General features: G+C 38.6%; 1 protein-coding gene across 2 annotated transcripts in view; it reads left to right on the plus strand.

Moving 5' to 3' along the window:
* Nucleotides 1-21,544, plus strand: part of svep1 (sushi, von Willebrand factor type A, EGF and pentraxin domain containing 1) — a 90,139-nt gene that overhangs the window by 45,314 nt on the left and 23,281 nt on the right. For both annotated transcript variants that reach the window (XM_067523673.1, XM_067523674.1), the window contains exons 5-21: nucleotides 1,327-1,506; nucleotides 4,203-4,382; nucleotides 6,593-6,787; nucleotides 9,933-10,051; nucleotides 10,770-10,899; nucleotides 12,813-12,920; nucleotides 15,809-15,940; nucleotides 16,737-16,928; nucleotides 17,191-17,312; nucleotides 17,397-17,502; nucleotides 17,604-17,807; nucleotides 18,576-18,809; nucleotides 19,002-19,163; nucleotides 19,423-19,584; nucleotides 19,817-19,978; nucleotides 20,866-20,954; nucleotides 21,406-21,502. In XM_067523673.1, coding sequence (XP_067379774.1) covers nucleotides 1,327-1,506; nucleotides 4,203-4,382; nucleotides 6,593-6,787; nucleotides 9,933-10,051; nucleotides 10,770-10,899; nucleotides 12,813-12,920; nucleotides 15,809-15,940; nucleotides 16,737-16,928; nucleotides 17,191-17,312; nucleotides 17,397-17,502; nucleotides 17,604-17,807; nucleotides 18,576-18,809; nucleotides 19,002-19,163; nucleotides 19,423-19,584; nucleotides 19,817-19,978; nucleotides 20,866-20,954; nucleotides 21,406-21,502 — 2,574 coding nt within the window. The remainder of the gene's footprint in view (nucleotides 1-1,326; nucleotides 1,507-4,202; nucleotides 4,383-6,592; nucleotides 6,788-9,932; nucleotides 10,052-10,769; nucleotides 10,900-12,812; nucleotides 12,921-15,808; nucleotides 15,941-16,736; nucleotides 16,929-17,190; nucleotides 17,313-17,396; nucleotides 17,503-17,603; nucleotides 17,808-18,575; nucleotides 18,810-19,001; nucleotides 19,164-19,422; nucleotides 19,585-19,816; nucleotides 19,979-20,865; nucleotides 20,955-21,405; nucleotides 21,503-21,544) is intronic.

Genomic DNA, 21,544 nt, shown 5'->3' on the forward strand with positions numbered 1-21,544 from the left:
CAGACATAAAAACAAAGAAGAGGAGCTACATGGAGACTCAGATTCTGCCACAGGTCGTTTGCTGCAGGAAAAGAGGCTAGAGTTGAGCACCTTTCTGCACGAGAGAGTCGAGCCTTGTAAGGTCTCACCTCCTCCAACTAGAACACATGGATGCCCCAAGGTCTTTCTTCTCTTATCTGGAGAAATCACCGGCCCAAAAGAAGCAGATGACCTGTCTCAAACTTCCAGGAGGCAGGGTGACCTCTAGCCCAACTGACATGCGACGTCATGCAGTGGATTTTTAAGTGGATTTTTATTCTGCCCTTTTTCCGCTGACAATTGGATCATAGTGTCGAGTATTCATGATTTGATTGACGTATGTAATATTTCAAATGTCAATGGGGGTATTCTTTCTTTAGATCAGGAGAAAGCTTTTGATAGGGTTGACCATTCCCATTTATTTTCTGCACTTAAGGCATTTGGTATTGGGGATGGGTTTTTAGCTTGTTTACATTTGTTGTATAATGGTGCTGAATGCATGGTGAAGATGGGAGCAGGACTACTACTACTTCCGCAAACCTAACTGGGCAAAGAGCGAGGCCTTGCTAGTGGGACAGTGGGGAGGTCAGCCAGTGGCTAGATTGCCTGGAGGACTTTAGTGGGGGATGATTGTACTGATAGTGCTAGGAGTTTTTCTTGGCTCTGAGGATATTCAGAGGAAAAATTGGAATGGAAATGGTTGCTGCATCAGTTGTCATATAGGGGGAGTTCTTGTTTCCAGTAACTTGGTTGCCTTGACTCTGTGGCACACACTCATTGCCATGACACCACGAACATCCACCATCCAGAGAATCATTGTGGTCATTTCTGGTCCAGGCAATCTTTCTCTCCCTGCCTTTGGCTGAAGGGGGTCAAGGCCTGATTGACATTCACTCCAAAATCACCTTTTTCAAAATTTATACTGAACAGAACCTGCTGTACGGCTGTGGGTCACACTCAACGCTTCTTGGCCTTTGTGAGGGATAGTGGGGTGATTAGGTATAGGCACATTTTCTCCGGGTATTGCCTGTTGGTGTGGGGGAGCTGGGAGTGTGGGGCTCGGGCCAGTACCGGAGTTTGGTTTCTGTGTGTCAGCCAGACAGGCTTTGTTTTTTGTTATTCTTTTTGTATCTCTCTACATTTTTGTTTTCGTTTCATGAGTGATGATTTGATAGAGATTTGATTTTTGACTTTTGCTTTGTCTTTGTAATTTCCAATAAAGGGACATTTAAAATGAAATCTTTTCTCTTCTCTTTTCTTCTCTTCTCTTTCCTTCCCTTCCCTTCCCTTCCCTTCTCTTCCTCCCAGTGGTATACTGTCCGGCACTGTCTCCCCCAGAATATGGCTTTTTTGTTCAAAATGTTTGCAACAACCACTTTGATGCAGCCTGTGGTGTGAGATGCCAACCAGGGTTTGACCTCCAGGGAACCAGCATCAGACTGTGCCAGGCTGATGGAACCTGGTCAGGGTCGCCTGCGACCTGCACAGGTGAGGAGGTTTCAGTGGTTACAGAATCCAACTTTCACACTGCCTATAATATGTGACCTTATTTAGAACAGAGCTCCAGCTAATAATTAATTATTTTGTTAGATTGTTTGATAATCTTGCTTTACATTTAGCCCATGTTGTTTAATATTTATTTATATTATTTCCCGGAGCCCAAACTGATATCTTCAAAACATCCAGAGAAAGTCCAGAGTTCAAAGATATTTATACTTTGAAAATATCGCATTTGAGAAACTAGAATCCAGTGATATTTGTAGTTTTTGGTAATCAAGTCTTGGTGACCTGAGACACCTATTTAGTAAAATCCTGTGACCGTTAGGGCAACATGTTGGCCTAGGCTCTTAAGTAGAGGAGCAACAGATCACAAAAACTATAAATCAAATCAGTTTGCAATATTTGTGTTATGCATCAGATCAGTTTTTATTTTTTCACGCTTGAAATGAACCATACCATGGTTGAGTTTCATCTACACCCTGAGCTCTATTGGGTGGACCACATTTTGGTTTAGAATTTGGTCTGAGGCACTTTTCACATCTGCTGTTTTGATTCTAACCAAATAATGATTTCCCGTGTTAAAATAAATTCTTAATACATAATATTAAATATCAATATAATATAAATATTAAGATTTTTTTTTTCTCCTTTGAGCAATTCACATTGGAAAAAATATCCACATTATTTAAAAAATAAAATAAAAGAGAAACAAAACTGACCTTCAAATTAATTTTTAAAAAAAAGTAGAAGTTATCTACATCTGGGGAAAGGGCATTGATGTATTGTGAGAACTCTTAACTCAAACCTTAAGGTCCTGAACATGAGGGAGGTTTATTCCTCTTTTCATTTATTTCCTTTTATCATTCTACCTACTGACTCTATTGTAAATATATTACAAAGATCGAGGCAGAACCACAGACAATTAAGCTAAATTGAATTGGCTGGGAAAGAACATAAGCATAGAAATACGGTCAGTTTCTGATTCTAGGCTGTCAGTTATCCCAATCTTTGCCAAACCTCTTGATTACTTGAGGTTGCTAAAACAAACCTGTGTCCAGCTCCAATTGTAGCCAGTATATGTAAATTACAAACTTTTTGCATATTGTATTTGCTTATAGACTCTGTATTAGCTTGCATTTTGAGCACAATATTGTATAACAAAATAATGCTCCTGGTTGTATTGTGTTTACATAAAAATATACAGGCTTATGTGATTAATAGCAGCAGCATTTTCCACACCACCTGTCTCATACAGTAAAATTAATGAACTGTGTGACCTTTAGAAAACACTTAGAAAACACCTATTGCCTCCCTTTTGATGATTTTAAATCTTCTTAAACATTTTACTACATTGAATTAACATATTGACTTAACCTGTTGCTCTGGTGTCCAACCAGCATTTAATCCCATGTAATATTTCTTGCTATGTATTGAGATCATGTGTTTACATTTTACATTTACATTTAGTCATTTAGCAGATGCTTTGATCCAAAGTGACTTACAATTGAGGTACAAGGCAAACAAAGTCAAAGAGAAAACATCAAAGCAAAGTCCTATCAGAAAAGTGTTCATATTTCACGAGATGCAAGTGCGAGAATGAGCAGAAAAGATTTAAGTGCATAGGAAGATGCAGAAGAGTTTTAGACTGTGTTTAGACTGAGCAAGAAATTAACACTAGGAGGCTACTGCTCTCTGCCAGACCAGATGTTTAAGTAGGGACGATTCACTTAAAGGGAGTGGGAGTTCAGGAGAGCAAGAGTGTGGGGGAGTTCAAAAAACTTTTTGCAGACAGCAAAAAAGGAATTAAAACAGGTTTCAAAAGGTCAAGGAATTAATGAAGAAAATACTAGTTTAACAGAGGGACAACAACAGAAAGATACTGAATATTCAAGGGAATATCTTGATTTAGATAGTTTGGGCTTTGGGTATATACTGTATTTCCTGGGTTTGTGAGCATAAATCTGCTAGTATGTGATGCACATCATTCAGTCTTTGCCACGTAATGTACAGTAGGACCTCCCAGCTAGTTAAGCCCTGAAGGAATTCAGGTATTCTCTGGAACGCCTGTCTTTTTATCTGTGGTGATGAGAAACAACACACTGAACACTGTTTTTTAGACTAAACTCAGAACAGACACAGACAGGCTTTTTTTTCTTTTATTTCTTGGGGACTCTAACACTCTAACTTAGAGGTTAAACGATATCCCCCAGGTTATAGCTAAAGATGATACAGTGCTGTACTTTCCTGCTTTAGATCTCCTGTTTTCCTATTCGCTTTATATACACTACAGGTGTTTATTAGTTTGCCCTCCAAGCTAGATCAAAAACATTTGTAAATAACTACATAATAGTCTGAAAGAAACTCTTTGAGTTTGCTGAATTAGCTAATTAAGATTTAGATTAGTTAACAATTACAGTAAAATCTGCTGTATAATAATGTGCAGTTTGTTTTGTCATATTGTTATAAGCTTCTATATTGACTGAAACAAACAATAATATTATATTTGCAAATTTTTTTTTCAGTACTGTTTATTGCTTTGGAATCTGTGTCTCATCTGTTTTATGACTTCCAGGCTTTCCTGCTATGTTGCTGTACTGTCTATGATTTGGAAACAGTAAACAATAAACAAAAACTACACAAAACAGATCTTAACATAACACAAACATGATTTTTCCAAACCACAGTACGTTCCTGCCTACCTCTCTCTCGACCCCAACATGGCTTTCTGAGGTGCAATGATGGCAGTGCCTCCTACAGGGCAGAGTGTCAGGTGAGCTGTGAACGAGGCTACAGGCTAGAGGGAGAATCCCGACTCATCTGCCAGGCCAACTCCCAGTGGAGTGGACCCCAACCTCGGTGTGTTGGTAAGCCTTAAGTCCTTCACCTCTCTACCATCTGCTAGTGTAATTGATATGCTAAGAGCCTTAAACTTAATTTGTAACTCAAGAATGTATGTAAAAAAAGGCATGTAGTATATTGTTTTGCTTTTGTTTTGTGTATGAAAATGTATTTAAAAAACATTTGTTGTTAGGGATATTTCCGACTTAATACCTATTATCTAGAAGCAAAATGTGTTCCCAAATTAAAAAAGAAATTGAAAGAAAAAAAAGATAATAAGATTGCACAATTATGGCACCTGTGCAAGTGAAAAAAGCATCCTAATTGGTGGATAACAGCAGTCTTGGTTTGTATTCTAAAGAGTAAGACTTTATTTAATTTTAATTTAATTTTCATTTTTATTGCACAAAAGGCATTTTGAAAAAGCAAGTAATCTTTGTACTCTGTGGCTCTTTACTACATATGGTCAGTTTGGCAAACATCATGGTAGATATCTGCTAAAAAACAGTCACACTTTCGACAGTGCAATCACACTACCTAGAGTCCTAGAGAATTCATCTTTTTAATTTTTTTTAATTTTTTTTATTTTTTTTGTACATGTCATATCCTTATCCAATTTCCCGCTGTTTTCTCATCTGCGGAAATAAATTAGAATTCTTTGTTTGGTTATTCCATATGTGTTATCTTCCAAGATAAATTGTGCAGCCCCTTGTTCAATCAAACAAACACAATTAATGTTTCCAGCAGCAGTTGTTCTTGCAACATGGCTATCATATTTGGAAGCTTATATTATCTGTCTAGGTTCTGCTTACTGAATCTGGCCTAGCTGAAGACACAGCTAGATAATTTATGACATGATTCAAAAATAACATATAATCTGAACATTTCAGTGTACGTGGTTTTAAATACATATGTAAACACAAACGTGAACATACACTTACACAGTGGTTAAATATATATTGTGTGTATTTGTGTGAAACCACACTACATCATCATCAAGATACATCTGCTTTCTCATAGCTTTACTACACTCACCAAATAAACACATGTACACAGCATTAACCACATACTTTAAAAGTGATCGTTAAGTTAAAATAGTCACATACTCTCTTGCTTGCCACAGAGAGTACTCAGGTCAGGGACAGCAGCACACAAGAAAGGGACATTGTGAGAGTATTTAGCCACAAACCTCCGGTTATCGCTCCAGTCTGCTTTGACTCACTGCCAACCAACCAGCTAGCTGCTCTATTTTAAACACTCAACCAGTGTGTTTCCGGAAAACTCCCTCAGTTTATTGATAACTACCATCTCTTTCCCCCAGTGCTTTGACTCAGTTACAGCTTGTTTGTTTGACCATCTCGGTGCTTCCCCGCAATCTGATGTTACTTTTTAACACAGTAAAGTGGGCTCTAAAGGCGGCTGTGCAGCTGAGTGATTTGTTTTAGTGTTTGTTTGCTCTGTGGTGAAACAAGATTGCCTCAGTGAATGCAGATATTATTTTCATCGAACTGAAATCTCCCTGTCTGTCAATTGTTCCTTAATACAATAGTTCAAAAGTAAAAGCCAGTGAAGCGTGAGTTAAAAAGGAAAATAATGTCTTCAAGTCAAACCCAAAAATGTCTGTGTCCCAAAAAGACCCTCATAAGCCTCCAGGAAACCTGCATTTTCCCAGACCTGTTCCTATTTTGTCCAGACTGAGTGCAACTGGATTTCAGTAATGGACATTAATTGCTGAATATGCCCAATGCAGTACTGATATTAAAGTACCTTTTGATTCCACAACTACACTGTCAAGAAAACATTTGAAAATACCAAATTACTTTTGTATTATATTTTTGTTTTATATTTTGTTGGACGATAAAAATGTATCAAATTTGCACATTGCACTTTCCTTTAGCGGTAACTACCTGACAAATAATTTCAACTGTGGGTGCTCTTAAATTAATCATGCTTGTCTCTTTCTCATGTGTTAAATTAGAACTAAAAATAGTCAAACAAAAACAGCTTTTCTACTCAATGAAGGATAGGATAGTTATTCTACCAGATGTAACCAAGATATTAAAGTTTTCTTTAAAAGATGTACACTTTAGTCTAGTACTAATTGAATAGAATAAAATCAACAAAAGATAAAAGAAATGCAACAGTGTTTAGGTGCTTTTAAAAGTTTTGGGGTTTGGTCTGCAGATCAAAGAAACAAAATCAACTTTATCAGATTCATTTCATTCTCTCTCCTCAGAGGTTCGTTGTCCCCCCATTGTGGCCGTGGCAAACATCTTGCTTTCGCCCCCTGCTTGCGGGAAGAGGGCTTTGCCACAAGCCTCAGTTTGCCTGCTTACCTGTCGTCAGGGTTACAGTCTCCAGGGGAACAGAAAAGCGGTGTGCCTGGGCTCAGGGAACTGGACAGCTAATGTCTATAAAGCCATCTGTACAGGTATGTGTGTGTGTGATACTGTGTGGCTATACATTGCGAGCACTGGTTAAAGTTTTATAGTATGGTGGGTGTATAGATGTCATCACTTTCTCACACACAAAGGCCTGACAAAGAGTTGAGGGTTAACATTTGGTTTAACTTTCGTTTGGCTAATTATAAAGGTTGAGGTTAGACACTTAATTGTGTGCAGTTAAGGTTAGGTAATTATGTGAATTAATAATAAAGATTGCTTTACAAATGAGTGTGTGTGTTTGTGTATGAAGAGGAAATGTATCTTTAACTTCTACAGTGCTAAAGGCCAAAGTGCATTCTAGCGGCACTATATAGGCTGTAGGGTCATAACAAAGGCGTGAAATATATCAATACAGTCGTGAGGCAGGTGGTGGTGGGCAAGAGTTAAGTTTTTTATTTTGTTCTGTTAATTTGGCAGTTCAGTTAGGTAGGACATATTTAAACGGATAGTTTAAAAAAAATTTCCATCCTTTCAAATTCAAATGTATACACTTTTCCAATAGTGAATTAATGAAATCTCATATTTGTGCACTTAAAAAGAACTAGAGCTGGGAGGGGATTATTTTACAAGAGTGGACAAATGGACAAAAAAACTATCGTTGCTTTCTCTACTTAATAAATTAGCATATTTCTAAGTATATTAAATGTGTTCTTTAAAATCAGTATCAGTGACTCGAGCAGACTAGGTTGTTTTAAGAACTGATAAATGGACTCCAAACTTCACTGCCCCAGTTTTCCTGGATTTGTGCTTTGCATGATAAAGTTGTTTGTACATTCAAATTAAAGCTCAGATGGTTACATCTATTACAGTATTACAGAGCTAGGATGAATGTTAGTTGTAATCTGTTAATGTATTTGCAAAAAGAGAAATACAATTTTATACAGAAAATAAGTATGTGAAAATCTAGAAATGTAAAACAACAAAACATCAGGAAACTTAGAGGGAGATTGAGTTTTTCTTTCCCATTCACCCTCTCTGCATTTTTGTTGAATGGCAAGAACAAGACAAACCTTTTATTAAAACAGGCTTCAGATCACTAACTGAAACCATACCACAACTGAGCTCTCATGTCTACTCTCCACCCCACTTCAACTGGGTTCTGGAGATAATTTTAATAGACTGTAGCCCTCCGAATTCCTTGCAGGTGAAACAGGTGGTGGTGAGCAGCTGTGCCTACCCTCCTTTGAATGTCATCAATCCCTTCATTTCCTCACAGAGAAAGTTTGCTAATGAAGGAACGCCTGTCATTATGAAGAGGAAAATGAGTCATAAAGAAAAAATTGATGGAGTCAGACAGGGAGGTGAGAAGGCAGTAGATATTTTACAAAGAAATGGGAGGGAGGAGATGCGCTTCTCTGATCTGATAAGATGAAGGAAGGAAGAGATGGAGTGATATTAAAGATAAAATGTTGATGAGATTCAAAGAATGAAAAGAGAGAACTGCAATAAGGGTGGGACATTAGGAGGAGATTAAGACAAAGACAGTTGTTAACAAAGTTGAAAGTGCTCTTTGTAAGCTTCTGGCTTCTTTCGTCTCTCACTTCATGTTGATGACACCCAAAGTGAAATATTCCTTCCTTGTTATGAAGATGAATGGAGCCAATTGGAGCTAAGTGTGTTAGTGTTTAGCAGAGATGGATGCCTAAGTAGATGGGTCATCAGGTCCAGATGGGAATAGCTTTCTTACACAACGCAACAGGCATGACCCCTTTTGATTGAATCGAGATTCAACTCCTTGAGGCTTTGCTCTTTTATTGCAGGCTTAAAGTGATTTGAACTAAACTGTGCTGGCTACACATCATTTGAACATGCTGTATGAAGAGTAACACAAAGGAAAAAACTGTTTTATCCAAAGTGCATGGTGGCTAGTGAATTACCACCAGCCAAAAAGGTGGCAGTGCCTAGCTTTTTATTGACTGGGCTAATAACCGTGATCAAAGGTTTTGTATTGGAACAAATATAGGTTCTGTGTTCAATGGCAAGTAAATTATAATCAAAGTGAGAACATTCATTATTTACAGGTTACAGTCGGATATTGCACCCACAACTGGGTTTCTTAATCTGGCATGGTATATGTGTTTTGTGCTCATTTTCAGAATTTTAATTCCACGTAAAATAATTCTACAGTGTCTACAGTATGTGCCTCTCAAAATGTCAAAGCTTTGAATATGGATGCAGTGCACATTGTTTTTTGTGATAACCAGGATTGCTTGAAAATGCAGGAATGGATAGAAATTTCTCATAGAGGAATTTCTCATAGAACCTCATGCAACAATAATCAAAATGTCAACTATTGTCAAGACAATAGTTACATGCTGATAACTAATAAATAATGCAGGCTAAGACTTTGTAAAACAGCAACAGAGTAAACCTTTCTCTAGGTTTTCTGGCCTTCCTAACCTTCCTGACTTCAGAGAACATCTACACTGAATAGTTCATGAAACACCATAAACAATAAATGACACACAGTAATCAGCAATTTATTTTACCCCACACTATGAGGGTAAGGCACAAGCTAATTTTGATGAACATTTTGCTTGGAGTGCCAAACCCAAATCACAATTACTGATTATGGATAATTATGATATTTATTTTAGCCCTAAAGACTAATATTGTTGTACTGATTCCTTCACAACACTGGACATACATTTATGATTCACTTATGATTTACACAACTGCATTTTAATAACATGCTCTACTGATTATCAAATACAACAAGTGTGACTTATCCAAGATGGAGCTGGAGTTTCCGGGTGCCTAAATATTTTGACATAAGATGAAGTATGTTTCCAGCATCTTTTGAACTCTGTCTCTTTAACTCTTTGCTCTTTACCACTCTGGCTGGATGTTTATTTAATGTTGTTTAATCTTGTTGGAACAGTGACTAGTAATGACTAATTAGGATTGTGTGAAATGTTTTGAATAAAGAGATCAGGGGTCAGTCAGATGACATCATAAACCCTCTCCTTTAGAAATAGCAACAATTAGGCTGAGATTACAGACATTACACTGAGGTTACAGATAATGGATAGATCGATACATTTTTTTATTAAATTAAATTTATTGCATTCAGACTAAGCTTTTTATGTCCACACTCAATCTCATTGACCCCCCCCCCCCCCCCCCCTTCAGATGCTGAACCACCATGGATCCAGTGTCCCGGAGACACTGTTGCAGAGACAGATGAGCGCCGTGGCACCGCCAGTGTCAGCTGGGATGTCCCAAATGCTACTGACAACTCCAAAGGGGAGGTTGGATATGTAAAATTTATTTAATTTTTAAATTGTCAGCTATTTGGTTGATCAACTGAAATCGTTTAGACTGTAAGAACTACTCCTCACAAAACCCAAGGCGATGTCTTGACATGGCAAACTGAGAAAAACAGAAAGCCTTAACACCTGCGGAGCTGCAACAATAAAATTTTTCTGCCCAGTGCTATTATCTGTTAATTGGTTATCATGAATACAGTGGCACTGAAGAAGAGACAGGAGGGAGAGCTGGAGGTACCAGAGCTTAAGAAGGTGAGGTTCTCTTTGGGAGTGACGAGGATGGACAGGATCAGGAATGAAAGCATCAGAGGGACAGCTCATGTTAGATGTTTTGGAGATAAAGTCAAAGAGGCCAGATTGAGGTGGTTTGGACATGTTCAGAGGACAGATGGTGAATATATTGGTAAAAGGATCGTAGGAGGTAGGAGCTGCCAGGCAGGAGGTCTAGAAGAAGACCAAAGAGGAGATTTATGGATGTAGTGAAAGAGGACATGAAGTTAGTTGTTGTGAGAGAAGAGGATGCAGAGGACAGGGTTAGATGGAGGCACGTGGCGGCCCCTGAAAGGGAACAGCCGAAAGGAAAAGAAGAGAAAGAAGGTTATAATGAATGTTGGTGTTTAAATCTATGTTTCACAAAGCTTCATTTACCAGACTAATTTAAGAAAAGAATAACACTATTTCCTGTCTCTTGTTTCTCCAGATAGTGTTGCAAGTGAAGCCAGTCTACAGTCCTCCCCAACTTTTGCCCATTGGAACGGAAACCATCACCTACATTGCGACCGACCGCTCTGGGAACCAGGCCAACTGCTCCTTTACAGTCACTGTCATTGGTAAGGTCATCTTTCTGAGAACTGCATCAGAGCCAACAATGAATGCCATATATGGCCCCACTTCCATATTTCAGTGAGAGAGAGGGCAATTTGGTCAAAATGTAGTCCATTCCTGCACACATCCACTTGGTTTTATAACTTGTCTATTATAATAATAATAATAATACAGATAATAATCGTTCACAAGTAAGGGGACCTGGTGACTCAGTGGTAGAGCATTGTGTTAGGATGCAGAAGGCTACGGGTTCAAATCCCACCCCTCCAGGTGTGCCCTAGCCCAGCCCGATCCAGAGCCCGGATAAAAATGGTTGGGTGCGGCAGGAAGGGCATCTGGTGTAGAAACTCACGCCAAATCAATGTTCGGAAAACATTCTGCTGTTGCGACCCCTGAAGGGACAAGCCACACGCCGTTTTTTTTTTTTCACAGATACTTGTTCACGTCTTGTCTGGCAGCTTCCTACTATGTGTGTGAGTCTGAATGAGTAAATAAGAAGCAAATTTCACAGCACTTTGTGTGTCAAGGTAAATTAGTGCTATATAAGTGCAGGCCATTTAACATTTATTGCTAAATGTCATCAAGACATGTTAATTTACTGAACAAGGCGTCTCCCTAATAGCAGTGATGTCAGCTCTTTGGCTTTCTTCTTTTGTATGGTCTTGTTTTCTCTTTGCTGAAACTGGCTCAAGTACACACAGCATACTGTAGCTGCTTTCTTCTTTTTGAAACTAATATAAAAAGCAGTTGACACTGAGTTGTAGCACAGTTGGTGAGGCAGTCGTCGACGGATCACAGGGTCAGTGGTTCGATCCCCGGTTCCGGCTCTAAGTCGTGTCTCTGGGCAAGACACTGAACCAGCCAAGACAGCCCATTCCCCTCCCCAGCTGGACAGTGCCAGTCTAACCCTGTTAGAAATTGGGGAGGGTTTCGTCAGGAAGGGCATCCGGCGTAAAAAAAAACTGTACCATATCAACATGCAGACAATGATCCGCTGTGGTGACCCTGAACTGGCCAAAAGGACAAAAAAAAGTACCTGTAATTAGGTTTATTACAGTAATAGTAAGATCTGGAAGTTGAGGCATGCCAACTAAAATTCTCTCTTCTTTGTTAAAAATACATTTCTACTCTTCTGAGTGGCTTTCGTAGTCTGAGGATAAGTGTTCTCAGAAAGAAAGGAATGCAGTTTATATGATTCAACTTCTGGAGACCGAATCTAGACGACTGAGAACCTTCACAAAGACTAATAGTAACAGTAACTGTACAACATTGTGCAGACTCTGATACTTTCCCAGATTATAACTACAAATAACTTTACTTACCTCCTTTCTTCTGAAAAATAACAAAACAGAAAAATAACATAACTGTGTCACATAAAACACTTTATTTAATAGCCATGCAACTTTAGATAGAGTCAACATTTTTTTTAGTTTATGAACCCAATCTGAAAGCCTACCACCCAGTGCATTTTTTACTTCATTCATCCACCTCTGTGCTGCAGTTTGTTTCTATCACTTAATGTAAATTTGTAATTTAATTCACATACTCACTAGTCAGGAGTCCATCCACCCCAGCAGGTGCCAACAGTGTTACTGTAGAGAGTGAAAAACATGGGTGTCCCATGTCAACCACTCCATAATCACAGCAGTCAGGGGGAAAAACCTCAAGCATGGTGAACATTTCCATATGTTATTATGGTGGTGGAACGTTGTGGTTTTTTATTAGAGACATGTGTTAAACTGGTGCCCTCTGACACTCTGACGATCGAAAAAGTTAAATTACACTGTAGCTCTGCTTTCAACTGTTCTCTAACTTTGTTATAATGATGTATTCCACTTTTTTAAACAAACTGTGTATACAATCTGTTCCTTACGATAGTCATGACAGGTACCATTAAAAACTGTATATCCCTTTCTAGATACGGAGCCACCAGTGATTGACAGGTGCAGGTCACCGCCCACAGTCCAGGCCACAGACACAGAGACAGCAGTCGTTTGGGAGGTGCCACAGTTTTCCGACAACTCAGGTATGTCTGGTTGCTGTTCTTAGACGTCAGCGACGTAGAGTTTATTCTTTTTCTTCTCTGTTCCAGTCTGCTCCACCCGCTTCCTCCACAGATGATGCCTAAACAGGATCTTTTCCGTTGGGTGACTGGAAAAAGGAGATCAGCAGAGATCTCTGAGCCTTTGTATGTCCATGTGTATTTGTGTGAGACTGAGAGAAAATGGACAACGAAGATGGCTTAACAATATGTGCATGAACGTCTAATTGTGTATCTTTATTTAAAACTATGGACTACGGCAGGGATTCTTGACTCTGGTCCTCAGAGACCCCTACTCTGCTAATTTTCTAACTATTCCTGCTTACCCACTGCATATTATCTAAATAAGGTGTGTTCAGTCAATCAGGAGCTGGAAGATACAATTTTAGATAAGGGTGGGGTGAGGGGAAGACAAAGCAAACTGTTAAATTCCAACTCTTGATTGAGTGAACATACCTGATAGAAGTATTATGCAGTGAGTTAGGCATTTGTTGTGTTGGGATAGTTGGAAAACAAGCAGGGCAGGGGTCCCTGAGGACCAGGTTTGGAAACGGCTGGACTAGTAGACAGATGAAGTGAATACAGTGCCTGTTTTTGTCATTAATGTCAAAACTGACGGCAGAAAAGTGCAGGTGTTTTTGCTATAGAAATGTATGGGTAATAATAACTACCTTGGTAAGGTAGACAAGTTAAAGTAGACAAAGTATTTCTTTAATTCTTAATTTGCAACTGCGCTGCTGAGATTTCTGCCAAATCTGTTGACTGCAATTAACTGATGTGGAATCGGGGTCAAATGAGATTAATTTTAAATTGACTGAGATATTAAGTTTTGCTTAAAATGGATAGCTCTTTTTTATCTTTATCAAATTGTTACACTGATGATAAATTATTCTCTAAGCAGACTTTTTAATTAGCATATGGTGCTAATTTAAAGGAAGGGTTCACATTCTTCCTATTCATCCCTGGTGTTAAATGAGTTGTTCTTGTTACGCACTCCCTAATTTTGATTGAAGTGCTGTCCAAAAATGTTTTAAAGGTTTATCTGAACTCAAAATGAGGCTTCTGCGTCTGATCAAATAAATCAGTTGTGTGTCTTCCAAAGTAGGAACTTTTTTACATAATTTTGACCTCTGTGTTTTTCTGCTGAGCTGCAATTGAAGGATAGAAATAAAAAAGGCAGTTTGTACTGAAAAGGCTTTGACTTTTGAAGGGACAGCATGTAAAAAGGAAGAGATCTTTTAATGGGCATTATGGAGTAGAAGGACTACTGTAAGCAACACCTTGTTCAAATCAGACACAATTGATCTATCCTTTAATTTGTAGTGGTGTACGAGTTAAGCCTATGATTTTTGTCATATATTTATAGTAACTAGTAACATAATAATTTGTTTCATTAAGCATGAACAGAGTGGGAAAAAAGCTTTGAGAGGTCAAAAGGCTGTGATGAGCATATACTGTTGATGCTGTTGTGAGGAGCTAAGCATAAATGGAACCTATTACCTATTACTCACAGGGTTTAAATATTTTCTACATGTATAAATGAGTTTATCAAGGCCATTCTGCCAAACAGAGTTGGTTGGCTTTCTCCCGCTCTTGCTGTACCCAGATACTGGTGTTGGTGACAGGCAACAAACCAGACATCTTCAGGGTTCCAGCCCACAGCCAGGCCTATGTAATTCACTGGCTCTGAAACCATATACAGTACACAAACATAACAAAACTAACATTTCTCACATGGGTGTTTTAGTTTGTTAAGGTATAGACTCACTCCCCACCTGTTTGCAGAGGTGCACCCCCATCACATGTAGTCATCCACACACACGCAGACACACACATACACACACTTGTGTCACACGCAATCACTGTAATAACAGGCTGGTGCGGCTGCTTCGGGGCCGACCAACGTCAGCCCAGCACTGCTTCGACGTCAGTGTTTTGTTTTTCCAGGCCCACACCCTGATGCCAGCTCTATATATAGTCACAACTCGGTAGACACACACGTAAACACATGTAGAAAAGCACACACAGTTATATATAAACGAGAGACACCAGAGTCCAGCAGACCAGACGTGTGTCAGACTTGTTGGAACGATGCTGTTACTGTTAATGAAGGTGGACTAAAGTTACACAAATGTTTAATAAACCCACTTTCCCAACCTTTTTTTATGTTTTTATTGTCTGTCTCTCTCACACTTGGTGTAGATGATTTCATTGTTCTTACATAACAACGTACGTACCAGCCGCAGGCAACACCATCAAGGTCACACTTATACACTCTTGTCATCACATTTGACTCTTCCATGCCTCAATTCATCATGCTCTGAAAATTCTGTTTTTTAAGACAACCAGACTGCAGCAATTTTTCCTCTTGAGTCCCCAGAGGTGGATTTTTCTGCTGCCATGTGATACCCAGAAAAATGATTTCCATCTCTAAATATCATTGTTTAACATAACCTCCACGGTTTAGCAAGAATGACTCATTTAGTGGTGGAAACTGGCACACAACCTGTCTGCCCTCTGCAGGATAACGAAAGGAACACTTTACTCCTGATTTTGTTTTTTTCATGTGGAAAATGTATGTTACTTTAAGGAAATACAAAAGCAAACTAAGTGTGCCATACTTAAGGTTAATAATTATCTCTGTTTTACCTTGGTAGTAATTTTCTGAATGTTATAGGGTTAGGTTTTGTCTAGTTTAACTTTGATGTTTATCACCACATACTTCTGCTGAGCATGTAGGTAACATATCAGTGGCTACAATAGTGTTAAATGTTTCACAACACAGTTTCATAAATTATGTTTTATGAATTTACTGTTCAAACTGATTTTTTTGTATATCTTTTTCACTTTTTTAAAAAGTCTGTCTTCTACAGGTGGTCGCCTCACAGTAACTAGTAGCCATACTCCAGGATCCCTGTTCCAAGTAGGAGAAGCTGTGGTCCAGTACATTGCTACTGATGCTGCTGGAAACAGCCGCACCTGCAACCTTACCATCACTGTACAAGGTATCGTACTGACAGATACATCTTAAAAATTATTTTAAATGAGTGCAAATTAAAAAAATTTAAATAATTATTTAAATAAATGTCCACCTTTAATTACATTATTCAGTAATGTGTTCTATTTATTTACTAGTGTTTTGTTTTTTATTGTGTCAGATAGTAAGTGGCCTTGTCAGAGCATAAACGTCTTAAAATAAACTAATAATAAGACTTCTGTATATGCTAAATAAATAATATTTAACATAGCTATTATGTAAGTCAGTGTCTTTAATGTGCTTAAATATATACATTCACAGCAGAGCATAGTCTAGGCACATATGTAAAATAAATAAATATATTTCAGATTATTATTATTATTGTTTGTCCTTTCGGCTTATCCCGTGAGTTCGGGGTCACCACAGCAAATCATTGACAGCATGTTGATTTGGCACAGTTTTTACGCCGGATGCCCCTTCTGACGCCCTTCCTGACGCAACCCTCCCCAATTTCTGGAAAGGGCTGTTGGGGGTTCAGTGTCTTCCAAGGACCAGAGATCAGAACACTGACCCTGTAGTCCATGGACGACTGCCTTACCAACTGATCCACAGCCGCCCCCCCATAGATTATTTATTTAGTAAAATTAGTGTCTCTTCTCTACAATGTAGCACAAAACATTATTTGCAAGATTTACAAACTAGAATGTGATTGTAGATTGTTTTATGTTGTGTATTGGTTTTATGTTGTTTTATGTTGTCTATTGATAATACTAAATCTTGCGATTTAGTATTACCAAACCATGGAAGTGTTTTTGTTTGCAAAGGGACAACCTGTGACCAGCCATATGTGCCAGTGAATGGAGAGTTTATTTGTTCTGAAGAAGAGGAGGGTGTTAACTGTACCCTTAACTGTAAGGATGGCTACAGCTTTACTCAGGATGCAGTACAGAGCTACTTCTGTGCCTACAATGGTGTCTGGCAACCACCCTATTCTCCAGACAGACCCGACTGCTCAGGTAAGTGAAGCACAGGTTTTTTCTTACTTTTCAGTTTTTTATTTACCTACTATTTACACTGTACTAGAGCTTTCTGTGTGCTCTTAGGTGTGTCTCATTACTGCAGGTAATGAGATGTACATACAGTATGTTGTATAATTGTAGGATGCATGCATAATGTTTGAGTCTTATTGAGTGGGCTTTGGCTGTATTAACGATACAAAACATTCATGTGCATGTACAACACTGTTTACATTTTTTGTACCATTTTTGTCTTTCTCAGTAAACCGTATAGCAAACAGTGGATTCAAACCTTTTGAAATGCTGTTTAAAGCATCTCGCTGTGATGATGTGGACCTTGTCAAGTCATTTACTGGGGAGTTCAATGCCAAACTGGGTGGCATGGTGAGCGCCTACACATGTACTCACAAAACACACTAATGTCCTGTTATTCAACACTATAACAGTTTATTTTTGTGTTTTCCAAAGCTCCCCAACATTTGTAGCAGTGATGATGTCACCTGCAAATTGGAGGTCATGTCACAGGGACACTGTCTGGAGTACAACTATGACTACGAGAACGGGTTTTCTATTGGTAACACTGACAAATACGCTTATTAATTGTCCCACCTTGATTTTGTTAGGATCATCCCATGAGCCTATTATTCTTGCCTCTCCCTTTCTTATATTCATCAGCACCAGGGGGTTGGGGCAACAGCTGGGGTCCTCAAGGTGCTCAGGATTATGCCTACTTTGAATCAGGGTTTGCCACGGGCACTCTGCAACTTCCCAGCCGACAGCGAGACAAGGGTATTCAACCACATCACCGCACCAAAAGGCACAGAAAAATCACAGGCCCCACCAGAGACCAGAAGATCCAGATCTTTTTTAACATCTCAGGTAGAATAAGTGTGTCTTTGTGTGCATTCATGCAACTAATAAATGCTTATGCATCATTATGGTTTAACCATATATGGTGGTTGAAAACAGCTCCACCTTTACCAACACTGATATTTATTTTTTCTTAATTACTGTGCATGTTTTAGCATAATTTCAATCATCAGTGTTTTATTAAATGACATTGTTTTCTTAGGGTATTACCTTTAATTTTGTACTCAGTACTTTTACTTGAGTAAAAGTAGTTGTATTCGTAGTGGCAATTGTATTTAGGCCTATACTTTAACTATACTTGCTGTTTTACTTGAGAATTGAGTTTGTGTACTTCTACCACCTCTGCACACAGAGTATCACATTTTGCTGTGTATGGGGCTGTGTAGCCACAGACTGCTCAGAGGTGCCATGTTGACACTTATCCTCCATGACATTATTAAGACCACCTCTGTTAATGTTGTAGCTGGTCAGTTTATGAATAACACTTTTTTGTATTGTAAATATTAATGTATTCTATGACTATCTAAGACTAAGAGTCTATTCTATGACTCTTGAGTTGCTACCGCTTCTATGGACTCATACCCGGTCAGACTAAAGTTTTAGTATTCTGTGTCGGCATTACATTTTTTTCTGGTGTAGTTCTTTTCTCATAGGTTCTTTTCTCATAGGTTAGTTTAATAATATGAACAGCATTTGCATTATGACACAGCATTGCATTATCTTGAATATTTTTATAATGCCATGAGTCAGTCCTTTAAACTATGTCCATTCTCCCAGCAAGCATCCCTCTGCCCCTGTCAAGGAACGACTCTATAGAGGTGGCCAATCAAAAGAGGCTTCTGCGAACACTGGAGCAACTGACTAATCGACTGAAACGCACGCTGGCCAAGCAGCCGCTTTCCAGTTTCCATGTGTCCTCAGAAATGATTGTCGCTGATCCCAAGTCTCTAGAGAGCAAGAGGGCCTCTCTGTTCTGCAGGCCAGGCTCAGTGCTTAAAGGCAGGATGTGTGGTGAGTAGGAGTCTGAGTGGAGGGTGCACCCATCAAAAACAAACTCCTTGAACCTCTTTTTTATTTATTTTTTCATATGGTTTACTTACCTTTGTAATAATATAATCATGTAAACATTTATGGGATCTTTAAGAACATCTAAAAAACATTGAATGTTTCCCATTGAATTACTAATTGTGTGTGCTCTCTCAGTCCTATGTCCAGTTGGAACGTACTTCTCTCTTGAATATAATGAATGTGAGAGCTGCTGGCTGGGCTCCTACCAGGATGAGGAGGGTCAGCTGGAGTGTAAGTCGTGCCCTGAAGGAACTTCTACAGCCTACCTACACTCCCGTAGTGTGGCTGAATGCAAAGGTATGATCAGAACAAATATATAGTCAGACTTTAATCTAGTGTAAACACAGACAACATTTCAAATATTTAAGATGACACGTTGGTTTATTTGAATAATAAAAATTTTAATTATTTGCCTCCTAATGATCTAAGTGCACAGTTTTGTAACAATCCTCAGAGTTAGATAAATACTAAATGTTAGTTAATTATAGAACTCATTTGATTTCTGTGCCTTTTGATATATGCGGCTTTTGATTTAGTGTATTAAATATGTTTGCAGGCCAATGTAAACCTGGCAGTCATTCTCTAAATGGACTGGAGATCTGCGAGTCATGCCCCCTGGGCCACTTCCAGCCTGGATATGGCGCCCGGGAGTGTCTGGTCTGTCCTGATGAGACTTCCACTGTCACTAGAGGAGCAGTGGATGAGAAAGAGTGTGGAGGTGATACAGTTTGACTGGTCCTTTTTAGCCTTGAAAACTGTCATGTGTAGTTATATTAGAAAGGGGAAAGTATGGAAAGTATGGAAATAACTCTTAACCTTCAAAAATGTGGACTTTTCAGTGCCTAGATAATAATTTTATGATAATTCTGGCACTTTCTGCTCCTTAATATTCATTAGTTTCTTTTTTTTCTGTCCATTGTTTGCCTCTTTTCTGGTCTACTTTCCTGCAGTTCCCTGTTCATCAGGTCATTTCTCCCGCACCGGTCTGGTTCCCTGCTACCCCTGTCCTAGGGATTACTACCAGCCTGAACATGGCCGCTCCTATTGCCTTTCCTGCCCTTTCTATGGAACCACCACAGTCACTGGGGCCACCACCATACAGCACTGTTCCAGTAGGTGAAACATAAATATTTTGAAATGTTAACCTGACATTGTGTTTATTTTTTATGTTCAGGACCCAAGAACATCTTGTTGTTGTTTTTGTATTTAAACAGAAATAAAGCCTCTGTCATGATGACGTACAAAAAACCTTGTACAAAATATGGAAACAAAATTGTAATTTTCAATATATGGTAAATGATAAGTCCATGCCTTTAGGGATGATTTGTATGTAGAAATGTTTGTGTTTTATTGTTTTACATCAGAGTAGGTTGTTTAAGGTCAAACATAGGCACTGATTGTATTTCCTGGGTCTTGGAACGACTCATCTAGTTTATGTGTAGTTGTGACTGGTAAAATCATATTAATTAAAACCTAAACTATGTCACCACAATTTGAGTATACCTTAGCTCATTTAAATAATCTCTGGATACTTATATAGAACCTGGTGTAGATAATGATATCCACAGAGCAAAGGTCTGTCTTAACATCGTTCTGCTGTGTTGAGTTGGCATGTAAAATGACTTAAGTTACATTTCTACAGTATGTGCCAAATGACATCAACAGAAGGCAAAATATGTGAAACTGGACTACATCATTCGCTCTGTGTTTGTGTAGAAACTTGGCACCGTAACCCCAGTTGTATTGTGTCTGACAGCTCAATCCATTTGGAAAAGGAATTACTGCCTGTGATTGGGGGAAGTGGAAATAATATTACTTTTATTGGTCCACAGCACAATGGAGCAGCAGTGAGGAGCTGCTGCCAGTCTTTAATAAGAATACAGGCTTTTGTTCAGCTTAATAACAACTGTCTGCTAGTTGCAGGGGAAAGATCTTTGCTGTGTTTTTCCAACTTGTCATTGCTTTCATTGTCTGTATTTTCTCTGGATGCTGTTGTCAGGTTTTGGTTCCAGCTTTCTTCCAAAGGAGGAGAGTATAACGGCAGCTCCACAGGTGGAGGTCAATGAGGACTACCAAGCAAGCAGTCAAGTTAGTTTACCTTGTCTAAACTGACACACATAAAAATTCTTTTTTTTATTACTAATGCCTTGTTTGGTACTAGCATATCCAAATAATGATAAACATTGACATCATGTTTTGGAATATATTTTTGGATTTTTGACTCAGTCAAGTGTTTTATTGTCCAGAAATTTAGAAACTAAAATCAGCACTTCAAGAGCTTTTACACAGATTTAACAAAATGTAATTGTTTAACCATTACACTATGTAGTGAAACCAATAATATTGATATTATTAAAGAAGATTTGTAAATGTACAATAGAATGGCAATAAAAACAAATTAGAGAGAGAGAGATTAATTTAATTACTGAGTGAATTTTACTAAAAGATACCCTGGACAAAATGTGAATCAGAGTTTTCATAGATTTGCTTGAAACCAGTGTAAGTCTGAATGATCTGATTTGCCACTGATTTCCTGCAGGTTTTCCATGAGTGTTTCCTAAACCCTTGTCAGAATAAGGGAACATGTGAGGAGGTTGGAGCAGGATATGTCTGCACCTGCTTGCCTGGATTCACAGGTAAACCAACAGAAAGATTTTGTCAAAATTTGTATTTGTATT

This window comes from Channa argus, chromosome 12 (assembly GCF_033026475.1).
Source record: "Channa argus isolate prfri chromosome 12, Channa argus male v1.0, whole genome shotgun sequence".
NCBI lineage: Eukaryota > Metazoa > Chordata > Actinopteri > Anabantiformes > Channidae > Channa > Channa argus.